The sequence below is a fragment of the Harpia harpyja genome, chromosome 6 (assembly GCF_026419915.1).
Source record: "Harpia harpyja isolate bHarHar1 chromosome 6, bHarHar1 primary haplotype, whole genome shotgun sequence".
Taxonomy (NCBI): domain Eukaryota; kingdom Metazoa; phylum Chordata; class Aves; order Accipitriformes; family Accipitridae; genus Harpia; species Harpia harpyja.
Genome location: NC_068945.1, coordinates 43,417,782 through 43,439,311, shown reverse-complemented (window position 1 = coordinate 43,439,311; position 21,530 = coordinate 43,417,782). Strand labels below are relative to the sequence as shown.

The 21,530-nt window shown below is 43.5% G+C and overlaps 1 protein-coding gene and 1 long non-coding RNA gene across 2 annotated transcripts in view; both read left to right on the top strand.

The window, feature by feature from the left end:
- Nucleotides 1-21,530, top strand: part of LOC128143587 (ankyrin repeat domain-containing protein 26-like) — a 110,319-nt gene that overhangs the window by 32,192 nt on the left and 56,597 nt on the right. The window contains 8 exon segments of the mRNA XM_052790947.1: nt 1,026-1,239; nt 3,142-3,201; nt 3,203-3,323; nt 3,864-4,010; nt 4,113-4,134; nt 4,922-5,595; nt 12,075-12,278; nt 14,649-14,801. Of these exon segments, the coding sequence (XP_052646907.1) occupies nt 1,026-1,239; nt 3,142-3,201; nt 3,203-3,323; nt 3,864-4,010; nt 4,113-4,134; nt 4,922-5,595; nt 12,075-12,278; nt 14,649-14,801 (1,595 nt within the window).
- On the top strand, nt 16,871-18,582 carry LOC128142878 (uncharacterized). The gene is made up of 3 exons (XR_008235540.1): nt 16,871-16,962; nt 18,030-18,142; nt 18,558-18,582. It is a non-coding gene; the product is annotated as an uncharacterized LOC128142878 (long non-coding RNA).

Below are 21,530 nucleotides of genomic sequence, written 5' to 3'. Positions count from 1 at the left end.
TCACTTACTATGTCTATTAAACTATGATAAAATTTTGTTAGGCAAGGGTTAACCTTGACTAAAGGCCAAACTCCCACCCAGCTGTTCTCTCACTGCCCCTCCTCAACAGGACAAAACAGGATGAAAAAGCTTGAGGATCAATACAAAGGCAGGGCTATCACTTACCAGTTACTGTCACAGGCAAAACAGACTACACTTGGGGAATCTTAACTTAATTTGTTACCAATTAAAATAAACTTGGATAGTGAGAAGAGAAACAAAGACAAAAAAATTAAAAGAAGACCTCCCCGCCGCCCCTTTCTCGAGTTCAGCTTCACTCCTTCACTCCCGACTGCGCTACCCCTCCCCAAGCAGTGCAGGGAGGCTGGGGTCTGCAGTCAGGACACAGCAGTTTCCCTGTGCCACTCCTTCTTTCTCACGCTTTTCCCCGGCTCCAGTGTGATTCCTTCCATGGGCTGCAGTCCTTCAGGGAAAATCTGCTCCAGCCTGGGCTCTCCATGGGCTACAGGTCCTTCAGGAAATAATCACCTGCTCTGGCATGGGGTCCTCCACAGTACTGCATTGGGGATATCTGCTCCAGCGTGGCCCTCTCCAGGGGCTGCAGGGAAATACCTGTTCCACCATGGTGTCTCCGTGGGCTGCAGGGGAATCTCTGCTCTGACACCCGGAGCACCTCCTCCCCCTCCTTCTTCACTGACCTGGGTGTTCACAAAGCTGTTTTTCACATTCTTTTTCCCTTCTCCTCTGCCTGTGTGGTGTTCTTGCCCTTTCCTAAATACGTTCTCCCTAAGGTGCCACCAGCGTGGCTGAGAGGCTCAGCTGTACCCTGTGGTGGGTCTATTGGAACTGGCTGTGTTCAGCACAGGGCAACGCCTGGCCTCTTCTCACAGAGACCTCCCCACTACCTGTAGTCTTCCCACTACCAGAACCTTGCCACCTACGCCCAAAAGCAAAGAATTAAATAATTTATACCTTGGAAAGTATTTGCGCGGATGTGCAGCTTTGTGTCTTTTCTCTCACAATAGGTTCTGCTATTTTGTTGAAAATTCAGAACATACTTCTTGAATACGAACAGATAATAGAACGTGAAAAAAATCGGTATACAGCTGTCTGGAGAGAAGTAAGGAAATTGGAAAGTGAAAAGGAGGAGTCACAATTAATAGTGGAAGAAACTCGAGATTTGAAATCCATATTGGCTCACCAAGAATTGGAATGGAAAAGTGATATCCAAAGCCTTAAGTATGTAACCTCGTGTTCTGATAGTGTGTTATCGTGTCAGTGTTCATGTTCCAGAAGATGCTGATGGTACAGGTGATAGGGTGAGAAGTTTCTAGTCTTTTGGGTTTGGGTTTTTTGAATCCCATGGGCGAGTTATGCTACTTATACCCAGGCATTTTTTCCCCCAACATTTAGTTCCACGTAGAATCTTCTGGATGTTGTTTTAACTTTTTTTTTAATAGCAAGAGAAGAGAACAAGAGAGTATGTATGGGAAAATGAGATCTATAAGAGAGAGATTTATATAAGATATATTTTTATTTTGTCTCTGCAGCCTCTGTTAGTGTATAATATTAAGAATTCTGGTAATTCCACAGAATGCAACTCAGAACAGAGCTGACAGTGTTTGTTTATTTGAAAGGTCAAATTCAGGCTTGTCCCTTTCCCCATACTGCTGAACTAGACCTGGGTGGTGTGAGATTTCTAATCACTGTTCACATCAGTTCAGACAAGAGCGGCCAGCAGGCACCATATGAAATTCAACAAGAACAACTGCAAAGCCCTGCACTGGGGAAGGAAGATCCCCTTGTGATTATGTACCGTGGGGTGGCCTGGCTGGGGAGCTTGCTGAGAAAGCCCTGGTGGTCTTGGCAGAGAGCAAGCTCAACATGAGCTCGTATGAGCTGGCGGCTGAGAAGGCCAATGGCCTTCTGATTTGACTCCAACCATTTTTCAAAATTCTGAAGTATCTATCGATTACAAAGAGTTAATATTTTCGTTCTAAAAAAATTCGCAAAGCAATGTTAACTTTACACTTATAAAAGCTATACTTTTGGTGACGTTACACTAAAAATTATACGTAAAGCTTTTTCCTTGCAAGATAAACCATTCAAATACAAATGTTACTGTCAATCTTTGGAATAATTTATTAGTGGTTGCTGATACTTGTTTTGCAGAATTTCCAAAGCAGATCTTCAATTGGCAGCTCTTTCCTTATGTTAATACTTGATTTTTTTGTTGTTGTTGTTGTTGTTGTTGTTGTTGTTGTTGACTATTGCAAGGATATCAGAAAAAATATTCAAAATAATTATCAAACATAGAACTGCTTTCTTGTTTGGCTACTGTGGACATGCCATGGACTTTTTTTTTTTTTTTATTTTTTTTTTTACCATGTTGGTGCTTATTGCTGATTGTTTCAGTTAGTAAAGAAGTTGACATTCCCTAAGGCTTTCATTATAAATTATCTTCAGAATTAAATTGCTATTCTTTCTCCCAGATGTAGATCCATTGAGGTTTAAAACTATTTTTAATCATATTAAGCTTAAACCTTATGCATTTCTAAATGTATTTTTGAACACTGTCCTCATTCTTGAGTAAATAAAAGCTGCTTGCTCTTCCTATGGTCAGCAGTTGGTTTAGACTTACAGAAGGCTTGCTAAAAAATTGTTGGGTCTGTCTTGTCTAAGTGGCGTGCTGCTTCATTGGTATTACTTGCGATCACTGAATCTGTAATATGTAGGCAGTGCTTAGCATATTAAGAAAACTTATATTAATCATAGTAAAAGTTTCTGATGCTTTGATCTGGTAAGACAACAAACTCCTTTTGAATGAAGTGGTTGGAAAATGAAGTTTTTGGTTTTTTTTTCAAATTGTAGAAATGTGCATACTGCTGTATATTTACCTATGTAAACTTAAAAATAAATGATAAATCACTCAACGGTTTATTTTCATATCTTGTACAACTGATACCACGGATAATGGAATGAAGTCAAAATTCTTTAAAAAGTTAAAAATTACAGTAAAAATGTTTTAAACTTTTCAGATTTCATATTTTTATGGTTTGAGTTGTCTCGGCAAGTTCATAATGTAGAATATTTACTTTTATATCAGTGCTTTAGTTTCTCAAATGTTCTGTTAAATCCCAGATTTACTTTGAAACAAGAAGAGGAAAAGAGGCTCAGAGTAGAAACTCTGTATGAGAAAATGAGAAAAACTCAGAAGGAAAGAAGATCAATATTGTAAAGAGATGGAGGAGAAACAGCAACTTGAGTTACACTCAAGGAATTTAGAAACAGAGTTACTAACACTGCAGAAGCTCTTGAAACAGGTGTGTTAAATGATGAGTTAGACACTTGTTGTCTTATTTTCTGTTTCTTTTTAATTGGCATTGTATTCCAGTATGCCTAAAGAAGGAGGTGCTTTGTTGATGGAAGAGGCGTTGGATAGCTGTTGCCAAACTTTGAGGACAGTTGAGAACAGTTGGTTCACAAGTCGCCTGTCCCCCCTGTCCCCCCTGTCCCCCCTGTCCCCCCTGTCCCCCCTGTCCCCCCTGTCCCCCCTGTCCCCCCTGTCCCCCCTGTCCCCCCTCTCCTCCTTTGCAAGTTCATGATTCCTTTTCTCCTTTTTCGACATTTAGGTTTCACTTCTATTTCAGGCCAAGCCTGACTTTGAGTTATTTTTCTAAATTACTACAAAACATTCTGTATTTCTTTAATTTTTCAGAAGAAAATTAAAATTTGTTATTTATAGACGGATTATCATAATTGCGGGGAAGCAAAACTATTGGTAAGAATACAAAAGAGAATGGGAGGATATTGCTAGCTCTGATTTTTCTCAAGATGCAAGTGGTTTAATTGTATTACTGTAGGTTGAAGAAGAGCGTGATGAAATACAGAGACAGCTCTCTCAGGAAAAGAGTGCCAGAGCCCTGCAAGAAGAAATTTTGAACAACCACCTTTGGAGACAAAAGGAATTGGAAGAAGAGACAAGAAGAACTATAGGAAAAAATTCAGAGGTAAGCAGACTTTCTTCTAATTAATTAGATTTCACCATGTTCATTCTGAAGTCATAATAAATCTTTTGTAACTTTTTCTGCTTCTTGATGGATTATTTACAGTTTACCAGTGTAACTTCACTGTGTAAATACCATTTCTGTTTTCCCTTATGTCTCTAAAAGTTCTGGAAAGCAGCATCAGTCCTGCGTGTACCTGAATTGCATGTGCAAGTAGGAAACTAATAGAAGACACTATTTATGCCATTTCTTAAGCTATCTGTTATTTTTCATTTCATAGACATTTCATCTGCACTTTTTAAGGTTTCTAGCAGTGAAACACCTACATCAAGGTTGACCAGGAATAAAGTTGTTTGACACTCACTTTTTGTGTTCCCATTACTTGGTTTTTTTTTTTTCATTACTTATTCCCTTATCAAACTTACTTACTTCAGTGTGCCTTTCTTTTCCACCTCCACATACTGAATTTTTATGAAGGAATATCAGCAATGAATTAAAGTCTCTGTAGGAGTTAGAATAATTGGAGGTGAACAAGCAATCATAAACACTGTATAAAAAAAAAAAAATCCTGAAAAGAGTTTACTGAATTTATTAAGAATGCGCAGTGCTTGGAAGAATAATTTGTTCTTGGCTGTGCTGCCCAGTAAATGTAAGGTGAATATGTTTGTGGAAATAAGTTGTGTATTTCCTGTTTATTATACATACAGCAAGACTATTGTGTTCCAGGGATGCTTGAGTTGTACAGCTAACTTTCAGTAATACAAAAGGATAGGTGTTAAGAAGACATTTGAGAAGGAAATGTCTTTTTAGCCTTGTTTTTACCAGATGTGTAATATGGCTAAATTAACCTTAAAGGGAATATTTTAAAGGCATGCACGTACATTTTAAAAGCTTTATAGTCTTGGTGCTTCAAGTAAGACTTAGGCACCAGGAGGAAGAAGGAAAATATTTAGAGGAAAATGAGACCTTGGAAGAAAAAAATGAAGATCTCAAAAAGGAACTTAAACTGAACGAGGAAGCCTTAACACACACGGTTTTTCAGTACAGTGTACAGCTGAACTTATTAAAGACAGAATCTGCAGTGCTAACTTCCAAACTTGAGCAGACGAAAGAAAGCAAAGACAGACTAGAGACAGAAATTGAATCATTTCGTTCCCGCCTGAACACTACTGTTCAAGAACTTGAACGTCATCAGTCATCAAAAAGTGATGTCGAACGAACATTTCAGAGAGAATGCGATGAATGGCTTCGCTTGCAAGACAAGCTTCATCATGACCTCTCTGATGTGTGAGAAACCAACAAGAGCTTGTCTCAGCAGCTGAGTAAAGCTGAAAGCAAAGCTAATAGTCTAGAAAATGAGCTTCACCAGTTGAAACAAACACTCCGAGAAAAAACATTGCTTTTAGAAATGACACAAAAAGAATTAAGTCAAGCCCAGTGTCAGGCAAAGGAATGTGATGATGCTCAACAACTTGAGAAAGATCAAGTAAGCAAACTTGTAATAAAGCAGGAATCCATGCAGGAATCCATGCAGGAGCGATTGGCCCAGCTCCAGAGTGAAAACCTTTTACTCCGTCAGCTATTGGAAGTGTCCTGGTTTCATCTGGGATAGAGTTAACTGTCTTCCTCGTAGCTGGTACAGTGCTATATTTTGAGTTCAGTATGCAAAGAATGTTGATAACACTGATGTTTTCAGTTGTTGCTCAGTACTGTTTAGACTAATGTCAAGGATTTTTCAGCTTCTCATGCCCAGCCAGCGAGAAAGCTGGAGGGGCACAAGAAGTTGGCACAGGACACAGCCAGGGCACCTGACCCAAACTGGCCAACGGTGTATTCCATACCATGTGACGTCCCATCTAGTATAGGAAGGGGGAAGTGGGGGCGGGGAATCGCCGCTCGGGGGACTGGCTGGGTGTCGGTCGGCGGGTGGTGAGCAATTGCACTGCGCATCATTTGTACATTCCAATCCTTTCATTATTACTGTTGTCATTTTATTAGTGTTATCATTATCACTATTAGTTTCTTCTTTTCTGTTCTATTAAACCGTTCTTATCTCAACCCACGGGTTTTGCTTCTTTTCCCGATTTTCTCCCCCATCCCACTGGGTGGGGGGGAGTGAGTGAGCGGCTGCGTGGTGTTTAGTTGCTGGCTGGGGTTAAACCACAACAGTCCTTTTTGGCGCCCAACGTGGGGCACGAAGGGTTGAGGTAACGATAAACCTGACCAGAGCTTGTTAAAACAAATTTGTTATAAGCATTCATTATATTGGTCTAATAGTCGCTGGTCATTATGTTGATTTATGTGTTCTTAGAGTTGTTGCTCTGGTTTTTAAAGTTCTGTTATGTATCACCTCGCTTGCTGTATGTAGTCCCTCTTCTGCTGCTTATCATCCATGGGAGGTGGATTAAGGTTTTTGCTTTGATGTATTGTATAACACTGGTTTATGGTGTGATAAAGTCGTCGGCTGTGGGATTAATCCGGTACTTGCACTCAGCATTGTCACCTTTATACTGTGGAAGCCATCTGTGGGAAACTATTAATAATTATACCATTTACCTTTCCTCCTTGGAAAACCAGTCTATGGGTGGGATACCTTTCTTCCCCTCTCCTTTCTCCTTCAGTCCAGTTACAATGGTGTTTGAGAATTTTGAAAAATTTGAATACTCTTGGGATGTTGGGACCAGCACGGTCCTAGCCGTACTGCTAGGAATTAGCATGCTTCTGAATGTGGTTCAGCTCTCGTTTAAGCTTAAACAACCATTTAAGAAAATCACCCAGAGATCTGCCCCAAGGCTGGATAATTATGAGTGGCAGGGTGTGTGGGGTAGTATGGGCAAGTACCTAGAAAAGTGGGCACCTCCAGTGTTTTGGAAATTCACCCCTGAACAAGCACAGAATCCAGAAGAACTAGTAAAATATTTGGAAAAGGTATGCTGTCACCCCGGCAGCTCCAGAGAGATACAAATTACTGCAACGTGCTGGGGCCTGGCCCATGCCTATCGAGCCCTGTTCGACACCACTCAGTACCCTCAAGGGGAAGAGAAGGTCTCTGGACCTAACAACAAAACGATGAGCACTGGGGTCACTCAAACCTCGGCAACGGGCACTGCGGCCCCTCCAGCCCCGGCGACGAGCACTGTGGCTACCCAAACCTCAGCGACAGGCACTGCAGCCCCTCCAGCCTCGGCAATGAGCACGGCAGCTACCCAAACCTCGGCAACGGGCACTGAGGTCCCTCCAGCCCCAGCAATGAGCACAGCAGCTACCCAAACCTTGGCAACAGACACCGCGATTATCCAAGACCCGGCGAGCGGTACTGCAACTGAACCAGCGGACCAACCTGCACCAGTATCAGTTGCCCCCGTACAGAAAAAGAAATATACAAAAAAATCAGTTCGCTTAGCGAAGGATGAAGGCGAACCAGGGCCATCACGGGAACAGGAGGAAGAGGCAGAACCAGAGGTAATAACCCGGTCCCTAACCTTGAGTGAGCTGCGGGATATGCGAAAAGATTTTGGCCGCCGTATAGGTGAGCATATTATCACCTGGCTCCTCCAATGCTGGGACAATGGGGCTAATAGCTTGGAATTAGAAGGTAGGGAAGCCAAGCAGCTGGGATTGCTTGCCAGGGAAGGTGGCATTGACAAGGCAATTGGAAGAGGGACACAAGCCATCAGCCTCTGGAGGCGACTCCTGTCAAGTGTGAAGGAAAGGTACCCCTTTAAGGAAGATGTTATATGTCAATCAAGCAAGTGGACAACCATGGAAAAAGGTATCCAATATCTGAGGGAATTAGCTGTGCTAGAGACAATTCATCATGATCCGGACAACCCACAATTACCCAAAGATCCAGACGAAGTCCAATGCACACGACCCATGTGGCAGAAGTTTGTACGGAGTGCACCATCGTCCTATGCCAACTCACTGGCAATAATGACCTGGAAAGACGAAGAGGCACCGACAGTGGATGAAGTGGCTCGCCAACTCCGTCAATATGAAGAAAATCTCTCCTCCTCCCTACAAGCCTGCATTTTGGCTGTGGAGAAGCTGTCCGAGGATTTCCAGCAATTCAAAGAGGAGATGTCCTGTTGCCCACCTGTAAGGACCAAGGTCTCAGCTACTAGGAGTGAGCGCTCCTCTGCCCAAGAGAGAGAATATAGAAGGTACACACCACGAGGTGCCCTGTGGTTTTACTTATGTGATCATGGAGAGGACATGAGGAAATGGGATGGAAAACCTACCTCGGTCCTAAATGCACGGGTACGTGAGCTGCGAGGAAAAACCACCACAAAAGGGGATTCTACCAGGAAAAATGCCGCTCCGGTTTCCAAACAGAGTAGAAGGGCTGATCTTATTTCTGATCCTCTTGAAGGGACTTCTGAGCCAGTTTTACGAGAAGTGAATACTGGATACTCTGACCAGAATTAGAGGGGCCCTGCCTCCAGCCAGGTGGAAGAAAGGGATAACCGGGTCTATTGGACTGTGTGGATTCGATGGCCTGGCACGTTAGACCCACAGGAGTATAAGGCTCTAGTAGACACCGGTGCACAGTGTACTTTAATGCCATCAAGTTATGAAGGGGCAGAACCCATTTGTATTTCTGGTGTGACAGGGGGATCCCAAGAGTTAACTGTATTGGAAGCTGAAATGAGTCTAACTGGGAATGAATAGCAGAAACACCCCATTGTGACTGGTCCAGAGGCTCCGTGCATCCTTGGCATAGACTATCTCAGGAGAGGGTATTTTAAGGACCCAAAGGGGTATCGATGGGCTTTTGGTATAGCTGCCTTGGAGACGGAGGGCACGGAACAGCTGTCTACCCTGCCTGGTCTTTCTCAAGACCCTTCGATTGTGGGGTTGCTGAGGGTTGAAGAACAACAAGTACCAATTGCTACCATGACGGTGCACCGGCGCCAATATCGCACCAACCGAGACTCTCTGATTCCCATCCACAAGTTGATTCGCCAACTGGAGAGCCAAGGAGTAATCAGCAAAACTCGCTCACCTTTTAATAGTCCCATATGGCCCGTGCGAAAGTCTAATGGGGAGTGGAGACTAGCAGTTGACTATCGCGGCCTGAATGAAGTTGCGCCACCGCTGAGTGCTGCCGTTCCAGATATGCTAGAACTTCAATACGAACTAGAGTCAAAGGCAGCCAAGTGGTATGCTACAATTGACATTGCTAATGCGTTTTTCTCAATCCCTCTAGCAGCAGAGTGTCGTCCACAATTTGCCTTTACTTGGAGGGGTGTCCAGTACACTTGGAATCGATTGCCCCAGGGGTGGAAACACAGCCCCACCATTTGCCATGGACTAATCCAGGCTGCACTGGAAAAAGGTGAAGCTCCGGAACACCTGCAATACATTGATGACATCATCGTATGGGGCAACATGGCAGAAGAAGTCTTTGAGAAAGGGAAGAAAATAATCCAAATCCTTCTGAAAGCCGGTTTTGCCATAAAAGAAAGTAAGGTCAAGGGACCTGCACGGGAGATCCAGTTTTTAGGAATAAAATGGCAAGATGGGTGTCGACAGATCCCAATGGATGTGATTAACAAAATAGCAGCTATGTCTCCACCAACTAATAAAAAGGAAACACAGGCCTTCTTAGGTGTTGTGGGGTTTTGGAGAATGCATATTCCAAATTACAGTCTGATTGTAAGCCCTCTCTATCAAGTGACCCGAAAGAAGAATGATTTTAAATGGGGCCCTGAGCAACAACAAGCCTTTGAACAAATTAAGCGGGAGATTGTTCACGCAGTAGCCCTTGGACCAGTCCGGACAGGACAAGATGTTAAAAATGTGCTCTATACTGCAGCTGGGGAGAATGGCCCTACCTGGAGCCTCTGGCAGAAAGCACCTGGGGAGACCCGAGGCCGACCCCTGGGGTTTTGGAGTCGAGGATATTGGGGATCTGAAGCTCGCTATACTCCAACTGAAAAAGAGATATTGGCAGCCTATGAAGGAGTTCAAGCTGCCTCAGAAGTGGTTGGTACTGAAACACAGCTCCTCTTAGCACCCCGACTGCCAGTGCTGGGCTGGATGTTCAAAGGGAGGGTCTCCTCTACACATCACGCGACTGATGCCACGTGGAGTAAGTGGATTGCACTGATCACACAACGGGCTCGCATAGGAAACCCTAGTCGCCCAGGAATTGTGGAAGTGATCGCGGACTGGCCAGAAGGCAAAGATTTTGGAATGTCGCCAGAGGAGGAGGTGGCACGTGCTGAAGAGGCCCCGCTGTATAATAAACTGCCAGAAAATGAGAGGCAATATGCCCTGTTCACTGACGGATCCTGTCGCATCGTGGGAAAGCATCGGAGGTGGAAAGCTGCCATATGGAGTCCTACATGACAAGTTGCAGAAACTGCTGAAGGAGAAGGAAACATATTCTGTACCCCATGCCACCGTCCGGAACACTATCCTGGGCCTAGAAAAGCAAGTCTTGTGGCGACATGGCACCCCAGAACGAATTGAGTCAGACAACGGGACTCATTTCCGAAACAACCTCATAGACACCTGGGCCAAAGAGCATGGCATTGAGTGGGTGTATCATATCCCCTATCATGTACCAGCCTCTGGGAAAATTGAGCGATACAATGGACTGTTAAAGACTACATTGAGAGCAATGGGGGGTGGAACTTTCAAACATTGGGATACACATTTAGCAAAAGCCACCTGGTTAGTCAACACCAGAGGATCTGCCAATCGGGGTGGCCCTGCCCAGTCAGAATTTTTACATACTGTAGAAGGGGATAAAGTCCCTGTAGTGCACACAAAAAATATGTTAGGGAAGACAGTCTGGGTTACTCCTGCCTCAGGCAAAGGTAAACCCATTCGTGGGATTGCTTTTGCTCAAGGGCCTGGGTGCACTTGGTGGGTGATGCAAAAAGATGGGGAAGTCCGATGTGTGCCTCAAGGGGATTTAATTTTGGGTGAGAATAGCCAGAATTAAACTATATTAGTTGCTATATAACCCTGCTACTGTATGTTATCCTTACTATAATTGTTATATGCTATATCCACAGTACTATAGTAAGAATCACTTAGATCAAGCAAGAAAAGAACTGTGATAAAACTGAGCAAAGCGCAGTAGTGATGGAACCAGAACTGACTCCAGCATGCAACAATCCAACGGTGCACACCATCCTCCTGCTGCACCAAATGTCACCTGCTTGTCACACCGCACTGAAGCCCAATTCTGCTCTACCGACTGAGAGGACTTTGCACCATCCCTCCTGTCCAGAAAGACTGGTATGACAGATGGAGCCCAGAGTCGGAAACTAAATGAACTCAATGAACATTTTATAAACATGACCCATGAACTAAAGGAATGATATCTCTGTGTGTGTATACATATATATATATATATATATCTCATTGCTCATATGTCTTAAAGGGATGGAAAGGTGATGATTGATCAGGATGTAACTAAAGGTATGGGAACTGTGCATGACGTCAATGGTATAGAATAAGGGGTGGATACTGTCCTGGTTTCATCTGGGATAGAGTTAACTGTCTTCCTCGTAGCTGGTACAGTGCTATATTTTGAGTTCAGTATGCAAAGAATGTTGATAACACTGATGTTTTCAGTTGTTGCTCAGTACTGTTTAGACTAATGTCAAGGATTTTTCAGCTTCTCATGCCCAGCCAGCGAGAAAGCTGGAGGGGCACAAGAAGTTGGCACAGGACACAGCCAGGGCACCTGACCCAAACTGGCCAACGGTGTATTCCATACCATGTGACGTCCCATCTAGTATAGGAAGGGGGAAGTGGGGGCAGGGAATCGCCGCTCGGGGGACTGGCTGGGTGTCGGTCGGCGGGTGGTGAGCAATTGCACTGCGCATCATTTGTACATTCCAATCCTTTCCTTATTACTGTTGTCATTTTATTAGTGTTATCATTATCATTATTAGTTTCTTCTTTTCTGTTCTATTAAACCGTTCTTATCTCAACCCACGGGTTTTGCTCCTTTTCCCGATTTTCTCCCCCATCCCACTGGGTGGGGGGGGAGTGAGTGAGCGGCTGCGTGGTGTTTAGTTGCTGGCTGGGGTTAAACCACGACAGGAAGATATGCAGAACAAGGGGATCATCAAAGAAAAAGTAGTGAATGATGTGCAGGACCGGTTTAATGATATTTTCAACAAACTCAGAGCTGATACCGAAAAGCAAGTTTACCTAGTGGAAGAGAGAAACAAGGAATTAAATGCTAAGTGTACTGATTTAAGAGAACAAGTCTTTAAATACGAGACTGACAAAGTAGAAAGAGAGGTAAAGTATGCACTTAGAAAGAACAATTTAAAGTTTGTGAGTTCTTGAAATTATTTTATGTTTCTAAAATGTACCAGGCCTAAGTTACATGCGTGGGACCAAATAATGCTGATTTGTTCTGGTTTGTCACGTGTCTCTTGGAACTGTGGAAGGTTTTGGCAAACAGGATGTTGCTGTTGAGATCTGAGCAGAGAACAGAAGAAGGGTATCCAAGTCTAAGCTTCGATCAAGAGAAGTGATTCTTCTCTAGAACTTTTTTCATCTCTTTTCCTTAGTCCATTTTATGCCCTATAGAATGGTTTTATGTGTTGTGGACACATATTTAGCTAACGGTCGCAAGAGCATTCCAGACGCCTTTAGAAGGCCATGAACAGAATAAACAAGAAGACAAAAAAAGAGAGATACCAATTAGAAGAACACAGGTGCGCATTCCACGATAAAGGGAACTTGGCACAAAGAACCTCAATTCGGCAGCTTATCTTGACCAATTAGACTGAGACAAGTTTCGTGTGTTTTAGTTAATACAACCAATTATGCCTTATTTTTATGCGCGTGTACAGTGTTGATATAACCAATCATTAGGTGTAACTAGGCACGTGGACAGCACATGCTAACCAATCTTTAATTTGCTTACGCGTGAACGGGAACTAGAATGAGCATATAAACCGAGCTATTTTGGCAATAAAGTGGCATCTGCTTGATCATATTGATTGTGTGCAGTGTCCGTGACTTCCGCGTCAACATTTATGTATTTGTTGTTTTTTATATATGTATTGCACTGATGACACAAATGAGAGTGGTAGAAAAGGAAGAACCATCCAATATGTGAGGGTTGAGAAATGAAGATGCAGACAAGTGAAGTGGTGGGGGATGGATTTTTATTAAGCTCTGAAAGAAAAAAAAAAAATCGCTTTTCCATAAGTTGCTATCAAAATGTATTAGTAGTGTCCAGGTGTTAATTTATGTATGTGTTTTGGGGGTTCCGAGGGGCCTGCCTGTTCCTTGAGATCATTTCACACACTGACCTAGGTTTCCTCTTCTCTGTTTTATGATGCGTAGTCATATTTAAATGTGTTCTTTCTTTGTGGCTCTGTGAAAGACTAATTAACTCGACAGAAGACTCATTAGGACATCAGTTAAACTGTCTTTCTGCAAATGCACACAGTACATGAGTATGAAACATGCTCCTATGCAGAGCACGAGCATAATTTTATGTCAGTCAAACATGCATGAACTAAGGGCTGCTCCCATTTCTGCATATAGGTGGTTTTGTCAAGAGAAAGGGTGGAAGAGAATAAAGGCAGGGGCAGGAGTAAGGAATAGGTGTGACAGTTGAAAAAGCTATAGGTAATGGGAGAATGCATTATTATATATGTTCCTAGGAGTAGGTAGGATCTTCTCTAGTGATAGAGTATTCTACCAATGCCAGGTAGAGCAATGATTTGAAAGTTGCCTTACCCATTTTGCTTAATCTTCCTTTACTTTCTGGAAAACAGTAACTAATCGCATTCAGTATTTAGACACTCTGGTGTAAGGTCTCCCTTAGTGATTTGAATAGTGATTTAAAATTCCATTTCCTTCTTCCTAACAAATCCAGAATCTTTGAGTGAGGTAAATATCTGCATGTGTCAGATAAACACCTTATCCTTCATTTGTCAGTTACTTTAAGGGCTAGGGGGGAGAACTCCAGCAGTGCTGTCAATCATTTTAACCTGTGAATTGCTTTGTATTCTCACTACCAAAATAACAGGTTCCTTGTGAAGATACTAGATAGATAGATATGAACTATCCAGATTTCCAGATTTTTGTAAACCTAATCTGTCAGTTTAAAGGCAGTTGTTATTCTAAAATGAACTCGGAAAGAAGACTGCAAGAGGATGTGATTCAACACATGCTTAAAGTGTATCTCAAAAGAGCTTTCAGATATATGTATTCCTTTAATTATATTTGTATAATGGAGGAATAGAACAAAGAACGATCTAATACGAAGTCCTGCCTGTAGTCATCAGAGTAGTGTCTGCAGTCAAACTGTGGCTCTTCCATTGCAACAGATTGCTTTGGATTTTGTCAGAAAAAAATATATGATTGGAGCATGTGCTTGTGTATTGTTCCAAGAAGAATAATACTTGAGCCTTTTTGCTGTATTAGGAAACAGAAATCCTCATGAACAGCTGCTGATAGTTTGGAGGTGCTCAGCTGAGAAAGATAAAGAGAGGCCATTATCTGTGCAGATGCCTGCTGGTGGCAGGCAGAATCTCATGTCTTTGAGTTCAGTCAATCAAGGTCTAATTGTATAATCAAATAAGTTGAAGTAAAGGGATATTTCACATTCTTACAACTTTGTTCATGCTCATTTAACTGCTTCATTAGGGCATGGTCAGACAGCTGCAGCAGGAGCTTGCCGATGCTCTTAAAAAGCAATCTATGTCAGAAGCTTCACTTGAAGTTACCATGCGCTACTGCAGTGACCTGGAGGAAGACAAGCTGCGCTTGCAAAAGGAACTGGAAAAGGTTAAAACTAAGGTATATAATGTCTGTAACTGTATGAATAAATCTAAAGGTGGCTGATGAAAGTAGGAGCGAATGTTGTCCTAAAACCCTAGAAAAAACTTCAACAGGATAGATATAATGATGTGTGAATGCATTGCACTGTTTTCTAAACTTGGTGTCCAAGTCTTTGACATGAGGACACTATGTCCTTACCTGGACAAAGGTTTGTAATTGCTAAGGTGCTTTGCAAAATACACTGATGTGTCTGTAGCTGATTGCATCTGGTTTGGCCAAGCAGGTTGACTGATTTCAGAAGAACAGTAGAAATACTGGACTGCTGCATTTGGGCTTTTTTTATGCTGTCTATGCTTCCTCCCCCCCCCCCCCCCCCCCACCACTAGGTAATATGTTTTCAATTCTGAATGCTGTTCTAACTTATTCTGCGTATATATTTTTTTGCTTGATTCAATTTTTTCCCCCTTCTTTGTCCCTGCTGTAATTTGCCATCCTTAAGCAGCCTTCTTGCAAGTGAATTGTAAGCTACTTTTCTGAGGCGGGGACCACCTTTTGCAGTGTTCTTACAAAAACTGAAGTATAGAGGCCTCGGAGTTCTGAAATAGAAATCATCTTAAATTTCCTTATGAGGGAGTTGTGAAGTCACTTTAGGAGAAGGATGAACTTTTTAATTCGTTTTTTTCAATGGAGGAGCAAACAAGTGGATGCAAATACTGAATATAGGCTGCTCAGAAAGCAGCCTGGTCCATTCCCCAGCTTTCTGGTTTTGAGAGTTTTCCCATGCTACTATGGCAAGTCCCACTTAATGCTCTAAAATGTGAGGATTTGACACTAGTTCATTTTCTTCATAGGAGCTTGTTCGGTGCTATGTTTTGAATTTGTGATGAAAACAGTGTTAACACCACAGGGGTGATTTAGTTATGGCTGAGCAGGGCTTGCACAGTGTCAAGGCCTTTTCTATTTCTCCTACTGCCCTGCCAGCAAGTAGGCTGCGGGGTGCCCAAGGAGCTGGGGCAGGGGGGCACAGCCAGACAGCTGACTCCAAATGACCATCCCGTATGACATCATGCTCAGCAATAAAAGCTGCAGGGAAGAAGGAAGAAGGGATGGACATATGGAGATATGGCATTTGTCTTTCCAAGTAACCATTAGGTATGATGAAGCCCTGCTTTCCTGGAAGTGGCTGAAAAACTGCCTGCCAATGAGAAGTAGTGAATGAATTCTTTGTTTTGCTTTGCTCGCACAGGCAGCTTTAACTTTACCTATGAAACTGTCTTTATCTCAACCCACAAGTTTTCTCACTCTTACCCTGCCGATGCTCTCCTCCATCCCACAGGGGTGGGGAGTGAGTGAGTGGCTGGGTGGTGCTGAGCTGCCTACTAGGGTTAAACCATGACAGATGCTAGATAGGATCGAAGTTGTGGGCAGGGGGGAGATCCGTGGTTGAAAGCTGAGAGAGGAGACTGGACTTGGGAGGTCCGTGTTACCTTTGCAGCTTTGTCACAGCTTGCCCTTGAGACCACGTTAGCTTCCTTTCCCGCCTGCGAACAGGTGCTGGTACTGTCCTGCCATGCAGGGAGCTAAGGTAAAGAATTAGGTGAGGCGATGCTGTACAGTAGCGGGCAGAGCACTTTCTCGCTCTCAGGAGATGTCGAGCTGTTACAGAGGCAGTGAGAGTAGGGTATTTTCTGTGGTGGGCACTAGAGGAATTATTATATTAAAAAGTATGTATTGTTAGGAACTCTGGAGGACCTTTGGAAGAAAGTGTAGGGTGATCTTGTGTGTGTGTGTGTGCGCGTGTCATCCCCCAAAGTTGCAACCTCATCTTGTCACTTCTAGGGTGTTCATTCTTTCCACCAGCTTCAATTGCTGCTCTTGGTTATGTTTCCTGAGGTGTGTTGTACACTCCATGTTAACCTTAACTGTAGATGTTGGATGGGGAGAGGAGAGCTTAGACCTGTTTCCATTTAAGTTACTGCTTTCTACTGCAGTGCTGTCTTTCCAGTCACCTTAGTTTCTTCTTTTGCCGCTGTTGCTTTCACAGATGCAAAAGCAGAATGTGCTGCCTCTGACATCAGAGGACTCCCACAGCATGTGGGAAGAGCACTTGAAGTCAAGATCCCACCTTGAAGAGCGTGTTGCTCAGCTTGACAGAGAAAAGGCTGAACTCCTGGAACAGGTGAGCCCAGTAAATTCTCTGGACGCCTAGCCAATACCCCGGAGAACTGTGTCTACCTTTTTGTCGAGTTCTTACAGCCAGGTTTTTCTGTTATCCTTGCCGTTCAGGCACTGAGTATCTTGTGATTTGGGTGTCAGCCAGGAAGCAAATAAAAGCTGGCTGGGTATCTTTGTGTAAATTCTGGCATGGTTCTATTGGGAAGAGTTCCCAATGTGGTTTGCTATCCGTTGAGCACATTGAGCAAGGCTGCAGCTCCCCAGTTATTTCTTGGATTCCTTCTGGTCATCTTCTGACGCCTTGGTTTCTGGGCAGGGTTAAAATGCTTCATGTTTCCAGTGCAATGTATGGAGGAGCTGCTGCATGTTTTCAGGGTAGTGGGAGCTTAAAAGCCTCCCAGAAAAATGTACTGCAGGAATTTTGGGCAAATGAACTAGTACTTGGGAAACAAGAAATGGCTGCCAGTTTCCAAGGGGCAGTCTTTCCCTTTTCTCCTTTTCTGTAGAGGAAAAATGGAAGTACAAAGTCAAAACAGCTGCCAGCTCTCCTCTGGTTTGGCTGAGAAAACACCAAGAGGAAGAACAAGATGTGAATAAGTAAATACCCCCAGAGGAGAGAGGGAGGTAATAGCAGAGGGAAATGAAACATTGAAGAATTGCAAAAGATCAAATTCCTCTGCAAGCCCCTGCCTGCTGGTCATTGAAGATCCCATGAAAGCATTAGATTGATCTGTGTTCTCCCACGATGTACATACCTACGTAATCCCTGGTATGAGTAGAGGAACTGCCGAAAGTGTCCTCTAGCATCTTTTCCACCTTTTTGCCTTGAAGCGTTAGAAGAGCCTTTGCCTCAGTGGGGTCATCTGTTTCTGTTGTTAGGTGTTGGCCTGTTTGATGTGAAACCCGAAGTGATTAAATGTTCTCAGGAACTTTGTCCCTTGGCGTTCTGTGGAACTTGGCTAACAGATGGAGGCATACTGCAGCTTCTCTGTGGAGAATGTTAGATGCATATACTGTGCGTAGATACTGTTCCTACGCTGTGTGTGTCATGTATCTCTTCTATTTTGAAAGTGTGAGACTGAAAGAAAGAAAGTGAAGAAGCTGGTAGAGTTGAAACGCCCAGTCGAACTGCGTCTGGACCAAGAAATGAAAAGAAACATCGAACTGCAGAAAGACTGTAAGAGGTATGGCTTTTTAGTATGGTGAAGAGGTATCCCTGAGTAGGAGTCAAGCTTTATTGAACTTCACTGTAAAAACAGGTGTATGTAACTGTGAGAAAATTCAAGCCCCGTGTTAGTTCTTGCAGGGCGCTTCTGTGCATGAGTCCATCGTTTTCAATAGCTGCCAAAAGAACTGCAAATGCAGGTTGCTCTGCGGTTCTCCTGGGGGGAAGGAAGTCTTTTATTCCTCTTTTCAGGTGAAATTTGGACCTTTCAAGGGGTTTGTGGCACAGTAATGCTGTTTTTTTCTCAGTAATTGCTGGCGTGTAAAGCACGTTCAAGATGAAGCAAGCCATGTCTGCGCTGTTTACGTAAGAGTGTGGGAAAAAGGCCGGTTATTCCATTGCTTCATTGTTTTCTTGACTTATTCGTTGTGTAGGTTGAAGAAGCTTCTGAGCAGAGCTGTGAGAAAACCAAGCATATATGAGGAGAGAGAGATGGAGTCCCAGCCTAGTTTACAGAAAGAAATGAAGAATAACTGCCCTGAAACACTCAATGAAGTTGGTAGATTAAGAACAAAGGTGAGCTCTGGTTTGTTTGGGGTTTTTTGGTGGTGGTGTATTTTCTTTTGAAAAACCTGTGTTATTCTTTCCCTGTACTACTTTTCATGCTGTTGATTTTTTTTTCTTTGCTGTATGTTAGAAGTGACTGCCTTTTCTTGATGCTCCTTCTACTGTTACAGTAGTAGATGTCTATAATACTGATGTAGTTATCATTATGGGTAAAGATGAAAACATAATGTGCAAAGCAGTATCTGCAAGGACACATCAAGGGCAGGCTGTTCTGTAGAGGAAGGGCGAGCCGAGAGTCGCAGCAAGGCTGGCAGGGTCCATGAGCTCATGGGCAGTCCCACAGGCCCTCACCAAGAAGAGCAGAATAGGTCCGGTGACAGCAAGCAGGGTCAGCCAAGAGTGCAGATCGCCAGGCCAGTCCATAGGGACTGCAGTCCTACCAGGATGTCACGTCCATGGGTGAGGTTCAGGGCTGAGAGCAGTAAGGCTCGGCACAGGCTTGGCTGCAGCTTGAGGCCATGGCAGCGTCTTCTAGGTCTTACAGATGAATTCCTTCTCTGGAAGAGAGGGAATTAACACCACCATTACTGGGAGCAACTGTATGAAGTTGGCTTTGCCCGAGGTCACCCCTTGAGCTCTGTCTTAGGCAGGAGTTGAGCAGAAGGCAGTTCCGGTTTTGCTTTTCTAAACGGTGTCGTTGTTTCCCAGGGCGCGATGCAGTTGAGGCGATGCAGAAAAAATTCTGTAACTTATTGCTCGCTAGTAGCTGTCTCGGCCCATCTTTCCCTTGTCATGGGCACCCAGAAGTAGATTTCCCAGAAGTGCTTTTGAGGTTGCTCTGGCTGTTCAGTAGCACGTAACCTTTTATCTACTTCTCCGCTCATTGCTCAGATTTGTTGCTAGAGCAGCCATGTTTCAGAGCTACGTTCGTATTTGGAAGGCATTGTAGAATGAGTCAACTGCCTTTGCAGTGGCTCCTTTTTAGTCCAGAAGTCAGTAGTGGGTTTGTGTTTCTGTTGGAGAGTTGTTTCGAATGACAGGGAAGGCCGTTACATTTAGGTGGTTTTAGATAAGTCTAAAGTTTCTACTTTGCTAGAGACTCTTTCAAGTGTTTAGTATGCTGGTTTCCTCCACTTTTATTAAAAGAAGACAGGGTATTATGTTTTATCTTCAACAGGTACAGAAAATGTATGTTTCTGGAGGGGGAAGAGGAGGATAGAGCTGTAGTTGACCGTTGGGACTTACTGAAAGTCTGATATTTCCTGCAAATTTTTGAAAACAAACTGCGGCTTCGACCTAAAGAGAATATGTCTTCCTCCACCACCGCTGTAAAAGCTGTGTTCTGAACCACTATTTACAAATCTTTCAGTGTAATGGAAAAAAAAGAGCATCTGTTTCTTGTCTTGTCAGTTCTGTAATGAAGCTTTGATTGTGTTGACAGCATGTAAACTTTCCTCTAAAGCATGACACGTGTTGTTTCTGGTGAAACCAGAAGGTGGCTAGGTATGGGGGTGTGTGATTTCCCGTGAGCATATGAGCACCTCATGGAAGAATAGCCTTAGTGCTTTTCCACTTAGCCCTATGCGTGAAATGCTGCTAGTTTGGCACCTCTCGGTCCTCTTGATACCTACTGCAGAAGAACTGAGAAAGGATGGGAGCCTGAGGAATCCTATCAGGAATGTTGTGAAAGCTGTTCTTGTTTTAAAAGAAGAGACTGGTTTCACTTTGGTTTTAATACTGAGTCAGCAGATGGTAAGTACAGCCTCGATGGCCAACCCCTTTACTGATTTTCACAGAACTGAGTAATTGTAGATCTGAGTTCCCCGGTTTTGGGGGTTCTTTTTTTTTTTTTGCTGTCTACAGGTTGGTGAACTTTCCCAGCAGCTGGAGATAGAGTCTAAAAAATGCATGCAGCTAGAAGCACAAAATCAGGATTTGCGAGAAGAGTTGTCCACCATGCGTGGGAACCATGAAAAACTGGAGAAGAGCAAATGCCAGCTGAAAGAAGAGGTGGCTAACCTCAAACATCATTTGGAGACTAACATGGTGGATCGCAGCCAACTAGAACAATATAAAAGAGAGATGGAAGAACGAGCCGGACAAGAGATAAGACAAAAACTACAAGAAGTCAATCTGTTTTTGCAGGTAAGTGAATTTCTCACATGTGTCTGTAGTCTCTATTACATACTTTTGTTGTGGTTGTCATTTTTTTAGTATTTTAGTTTTGGTGCCTGATTCTGTCTGTTAGTGCTGTGCTTCTGTCTTTCGTAAAGGGCAGTGGGAGAAGAGAATATGGTTGGGCAAGAGTGCTTTCGTGTGTGTGTAATGTGCCTGCAGGTCCCTGAATCAAAAGCTTGCCCAAGGTAGATTTCCGTTTTGCAGTTCTTGGGTGTGGGGGGGAGGTTATCACTGTCCGCTGGTCTTGTTCTCGCTGTTCATCCTTGAATGGGTGTTGTAACTTCCAGTTGTCATGGCCAGGCATACAGGTCCTCCTTTGCCATTGTACGGGGAAAAGTGCTCAGAAAAGAAGTCACCACAGTTGCGGGGTGGGGGCTGGAGATGAGGGATCCTTATAATTTCTTTGAGGAATCCTTTTCTATATGCGCTGTCCTACAGAGATGGTGTTCTCTCATTAGTAGCTTTGATGAACAATAGTGCTAAGAGGGGGGCTCTTTCTGAAGAACTATTTAATGTGGTAGTTCCAGGGTTCTGCCTTGATTGCTGATGGTAGTGAGGAGGCACAGTTGCCTCACCGAGTGAAGCTGGGCCCCTTGAAATTGGGTACGTGCAATTGACTGGCAGGGAGAGTTCTCTTCTTCTTTGCAGTGGTTGAAAGTGCG